The sequence below is a fragment of the Salarias fasciatus genome, chromosome 23 (assembly GCF_902148845.1).
Source record: "Salarias fasciatus chromosome 23, fSalaFa1.1, whole genome shotgun sequence".
NCBI lineage: Eukaryota > Metazoa > Chordata > Actinopteri > Blenniiformes > Blenniidae > Salarias > Salarias fasciatus.
In genome coordinates, this window is record NC_043766.1 from 1,690,601 (window position 1) to 1,696,665 (window position 6,065).

The window sequence follows — 6,065 nt, forward strand, 5'->3', positions numbered from 1 at the left end:
CAGCGCCCACTAGTGGTCCGGCATGAGAATTACAATGTTTTCAGTGTTTTTGCTGTTTTATTGTAAATGCACATCGTTGTGTAAACATGAAACAGACTTATGCACCACTGCTCATGTATTGAACTAACAGTGACAATAGCTGTTATAACTTCAAAATATTCCCTCTGGGATTAAGTCTTTCTTTTCTATTCTATTCTATTCTATTATGTTCTATTCTATTCTATTCTATTCTATTATGTTCTATTCTATTCTATAAAATGCACTGAATTCTGAAATAGTACATTATTGAAGTGCCAGTTCGGTGTTTCAATCTGTCATTGATTTTGATAAACTTTGTGATTCGTTGCAGCCGTGACGACAGAAAGCCAAGGAGAACACAAATGCCCCCTGTGCTGGTGTTGGTTTGAAACCAAGACCGGCCTTTCTAACCACGTGAGAGGACATCTGAAACATGTAGGCAAACGTGCTATCAGCAGCAGCACCGGCAGCAAGTCTCCACTGTGCATCCTCAACCAACTGCTGAAGGACAAAAAGGAACATCGAAATATTCTCCAGGTCCTCAACAAAAGCCACGCGGCATCACGACTTTCAGCCTCTCAGAAGCTCGGCGGTGGCTCGTTCCTGTCGCAGACAGACGTCCCAGTGAAAAGCCCACGTGGGGTTAGTGGCCCACTTCCAGCGTTGGACAGCTTTGTTCCCAAACAGGAGGAAGACGCCTTGGCAGAGTGGAAGACACTACCGGTAGACGCACAAAGAGAAAGCACTTTAGTGGAGCTGCTTAAAACAGAACAAGTACGAGTGAAGCTTGGCGCGACAAGCAACCAGCAAACCCATGTGAACAAGATGATGTGTGCAATGACCCAAAACTGCGTGGAGGAGGCCAGTGCTGACCCCAGCTGGATGCATGGTATGGAGTCTTGAATGGGGGGGGGGTTATGTTTTCATGCACACAAAGATCCTGTTCGTCTAAGAAAACTTTCACATTTATATAATAACAATTTAAAAATGGGAACTGCTGGAATGCTGTAAACAATTTAGATAGAACATTGAGACGACCAAGTTGGATTGTTTTTTATATTGTCCCACTGCAGCTGAAACTGTATGCTCCGAGCCACATTTCATTTATGTGCTCAGCTCAGTGTGACCATCGTGACGTCTTCTTCACTGTGAATGAAAAAAGGTCATATTTGCTCCAGAAAATCAACCAAACTGCTGTCAAAGATCTAATTCTGAGACCCCGTTTGCACAGCAATGATTTCACCACATGTTGGGTGATTGTTTACATGGCAATGTTGCTCGTAGCCAGTGAAAATGCACCTTTGGTCCTGGTCCTGGTCCTGGTCCTGGTCCTGGTCCTGGTCCTGAAGATCATGGCCATAGTAAACTGTAGTTCTGCACATGCTCAGTAGAAGGACAATAAGAACAATGTTTTAAGTGTCATGACTCCCAGTCCAGATTCTCCTGACCCTGGTCCTGGTCCCAGTCCAGATTCTCCTGACCCTGGTCCTGGTCCCAGTCCAGATTCTCCTGACCCTGGTCCCAGTCTATATTCTCATGTCCTTTCATTTCGATAAAAGTGTCTTATTTTGTTAACTAAATCTTACACCTTAAATAGTCTAGCACTCGAACTTCCTGTTTCCTTTTGAGTCAGAGTCATGTGTTCACCGTAGGTTCGGCTGAATGAAGCCTACTTCTGTGTCTTTGGTTCAGACTTTGCTCCAGTTTCAATGATTGATAGAACCCAGTGACAAAAAAAAAGCAGAAATGAAAAAAAAAAGTTAAATGTGTTCATCGTAGTGCATTTCAGTTTGAGAGGCCAATTAGAGCGTTTTGCTATATAGCTAGGGGTTCCTTTTAAAGTAAATTGGTCCCCAGTGAAAAACATCCATCTGGTTTTTTTTTTTGGTTTTTTTTCCGAGTAAAAATATGCATGCATCTTTTACTGGCTGAAAAAAATCCTTCAAAAGACAAATGTAAACCAAAACTCTATTAATTGTTATGAATAGAGCAGGAGCGCCTGATGGCTCTTTATATTGGAATAATAGCACGTTGGAGCAGTTGCACATGTCCTCCCCTGCTGTGTGTAACCGCCCGGTTTTACTTTTCACACACCGTAATGTGTGTGGGGAATTACCAATGACGTTAATTTAGTTGAAATGAATTTTGACAGCGATATTAAAAAATTTTTATTCACAATATTTGATTGTACAAGAATTTGAATTTATTCTACACAGCATAGAAATTTGTTTGCCTAATGTCTTATATGCCTTATATGTACCTTTAAAAAAATCCTACTATTTGATCCTTACTTCTTTACCTTTGCACAGTATTGTACTGCCTGTGTAATCCAGCTAAACAATGGAAAAAAGTTCATCATTTTATTTGTTTGGGGGGTGGGCGGTAAACAGGATGTCGCCAAAGTGCTTTTGAAGTTCATATTAAAAAATCATGGCATCCCCTTGATGTTGAGCTGGAAGCCTATCATCTGAGCGTGTGCACACTTTTGTTTAATGTCTGTCCAAATCAAACTTTGAGTCATGTACCAAGAACGATGCTGGTGAAGATTTGAAATCACATCAGTTGTCGTTGAGCCAGGCGGATATCTTCATCGTGTTCCTGTTGTGCCTGCCAGGTGCTTCTAATGCTGTTTGTCTTCAGCATCTGGTTGACATTTAAAGATCCCCCCTGGAATCTCTAACTGTTTTACAGTAGCTTATGCCATCAATTCAATTTGTCGTCATAGATATCATAGGTTGAAAAAAACCTATGATATCTATGACACACGTGACGCATTGTGTAGTGTTAACGTTGTCATTATTACATTAAGACACCTTTTCTGGCAGAAAAGTCTTCTCCATCAGTCATTCGGCTCATCTTTAAGCCATAAAGAGGAATTCTTTACTTTTTAATGTATTCTTCTGCTTTTCTGCCTCACCGTCACCAGTTTTCCAGATTTTTACGAACAGGCAGCGTTGCACAGCGGTGTTGCCAGTCATTGCCAGCTTTCTGTCACGGAAGGAACAAACCTGTGATTTTGTGTGTGTGTGTGTGTTGTGTGTGTGTGTGTGTGTGTGTGTGTGTGGGTGTGTGTGTGTGTGTTGTGTGTGTTTTATGAATCTTTTGTGATTCTCCTGAGGTGGTGTATTGCATGTGAAAATAGCCCCCCTGAAGACACAAAATTGTGTTAAACTTTACCAGCAACACTTTGCAAACAGGAGAGTGCAAATCAGATGCTTAGAAAGGAACCAGGTGGAAGAAGACTTTAGCGCACGCTGGGAGTAACAGTTTGTCTTGATAATAAAATTACTTCATGAGCTCCAAAACACTCGGCGGAGTGCTTCGTGCGGATCTCTACCTGGTCCTGCACCTTCGATTGTGTCTCATGAACTGTCTCCACAAATTGGAAATGCAATCACACGTTTTCTCAATGCGTTCCATTTCAGGCGGGTTGGATTCTGGGAAGGTTTGGGTTGAGTGTAGCGGCACCTCCCCCAGCTCTCCCCGGCTCAGGGGCTCAGCTTCAGGCGTACGCACACAGAAAGAGGATGGCCGCTTTTCAACATCCAGGTACGCTCCGTTGAAACAAATCTTTTAAAAATGCATGCTGCCTTTGTATAAAATTAGAAATTAGTCTGTCACTCTGAATGATATCTTCATAGAAAATAACAAATCCTGCCTTTAAAGACTCTCTAGGTTTGGGATTATTCAGTAAAGCTCCAGCACAGTGATAACTTGATATGTAAAGATAAACCTGTGGTGTTTTATTTCCTAGGCTATGATTATGTGAAGAAGAAAGCAAGACCAAGGCCTGGACTAAAAGAGAAGATTTTACCTCCTCTGAATACTGAGATACACACATTCACCTGCAGGTACGGAGCGTTGTGCAGGAAACTGAGTTTTCTCTGATTAAACACAAAGTAAGAGATCGCTCTGGTGTAGGTGCCTGGAATGTGTACAGGACCAATAATTAAACAAGAAGACTGCAAGAAACAGTGATTCTAGACACTGCATGTAGGATAGTTTAATATTGTCCTCATTAGTGGAAGAACTTTCTGCCATCTAGATGCTTGACTGGACAGGACTTTGGGACGTTCTTATGTGGGTCCGATTTAACAACAAAACAAACAAAAACATTATAATAGATTCATCTTCGTTTCCAGTATCAAATCAGTTGTTCATCCAGTTACATGTAACAAAATTACATTTAATTCAAGCCAAAAGTGGGCATGAGAATGTTATACAAACTATACCTTTATTATGAATTTCACCCTCTAGTGGCTGAAGTCAGTATTACAGGAGAGCAAGGTGGCTTTTTTTGTTTTATTGTTTGTTTTTAAAGTAAACAAAAAGTCTGGATAGAACAGAAATGTGCTGGAATGTTGGTTGAAACCAGACAAGCTGGACACCACAAAGATGAAAAGCAATGGATGTAGCATTCATGAATTAACATGAAGACACCTGCAACTCTGCACTCCACACCCGCATACTAGTGGCTGCTGCTGATTGTTTTTGAATGAGACCACACACACATCGCACACACACCACTCCAAACATTAACAATGGAGAACACTGTCTCCCATGTGGACGTGCTTGTTTAAGTCCTCCCAGACCAGGATTCAATAGGACAGATTAAAGACCTCATCCAGGAAGAAATAGTTTTGGAAGATTTGTCCCTTTGTTGTGTCTCTGCAGATTTTGTGACCTGATCTTCCAGGGTCCCTCCTCAGTCCAGGAGGACTGGATCAAGCACTTACAGAGGCACCTTCTGCACAGCACCGTGCCACACTCAGGGTCCAGGATGGTGGAGGTCCTCGGCCTCCACCCGAGACAGCATGTCTGACCAGCACAGGGACGGTCTAGAGGGCTATTCAAGCACAATCTCATGCTTTCCATCTGATTTATCACAATATTTCTATCTATAGATTGTTCCTGCAAATGCTAATAGTAATGCATCACAAATAATCCAAATTACTGACTGAATAATATTATATAAGGTTATTTTTTAGCATTTAAGCCAGCACAGGACTTGTCTTTTGGATATTTTAATATGCTTTGTCTTATAAACTAATGTGGAGAAGTGAGAACCCTGTAATCTATTTGCCCGTGTAAACAAATATCTAACAAGTGCCTTGTCACTACAATAAAGCCTCACCTATCAAAACATATGCATAAAAACAAGGTCAACCTTGTTCACGGCAGGTCAGTATCAAGTAAAGTGGGCGGAGCCTCACTCCGCTGTCCTGTGGAAGAACGCACTCAGCGAGTGGACGAGCCTGTGCTGGAGTCGTTGGCTTTGCGGTCCCTGTACCACATCAGAGCAGATCTCTTAATCAGAACGACGCTCGACGTGCCGTGAAGTGTCGGGACATCTCCTGTCGCCATTCGCTGTCGTCTTTAATCTTCAACCAGCAGCGTTAATTTCACAGATCTGCTTCATTGTAATTATAACCCAGCCTGATCTTCTGGTAAAGATCTGTCTGCAGACCTTCAGTACGATGTCCGTTTTCAAATTGAGACTTTTTTTTCTCAGCTGGGACAGAAGCGCCCTCTTGTGGCTGTGGCGATCGTGACAGGAACAATGTAGAAAATTAAATACGCGGTGAAGCTGGTTGAGCTGACGTTATCGGGGTTCGTGACTCGTCACAGTGGAAACCAGGCCGAAGATCGTTCCTTTAACCTTTTGAAGGTAGTTCAACAGATCATTCAATATCGAAGCATTGGTGAATGTTGCAGACTTTTGCAAATCATGTTATTTTTTTCAACTCTTACCAAAAACTTTTGATACCTGAACACACGACTAGCACAGCTGTTTTTCAACAGTCACGCTGCAAACGAGGGTTTGCTGCTTGGAGATCGTTCTAGAGATTACGATGCATCTTTCTCTAAAGTGGGACAGTCGTATAACACCAGCTTGCATGATTGTTTCTTATAACAACAAAGCATTTTTTAATGATATAATTAGCTTTGTACTTCTGGTTTGCTCGTGCTTAAATTTACTCCAAATACTTCAGACTCCACCTCTCCTGAAGGGTTGTGATCCATCTCCATAACTCTCAACTTCTCAC

General features: G+C 42.0%; 1 protein-coding gene across 1 annotated transcript in view; it reads left to right on the plus strand.

Moving 5' to 3' along the window:
* The window catches only part of znf644b (zinc finger protein 644b), a 47,410-nt gene extending 42,570 nt beyond the window's left edge, over positions 1–4,840 (plus strand). The window contains 5 exon segments of the mRNA XM_030083618.1: positions 350–907; positions 3,444–3,514; positions 3,516–3,567; positions 3,773–3,869; positions 4,693–4,840. Coding sequence (XP_029939478.1) covers positions 350–907; positions 3,444–3,514; positions 3,516–3,567; positions 3,773–3,869; positions 4,693–4,840 — 926 coding nt within the window.
* The last annotated feature ends 1,225 nt before the right edge of the window (positions 4,841–6,065 follow it).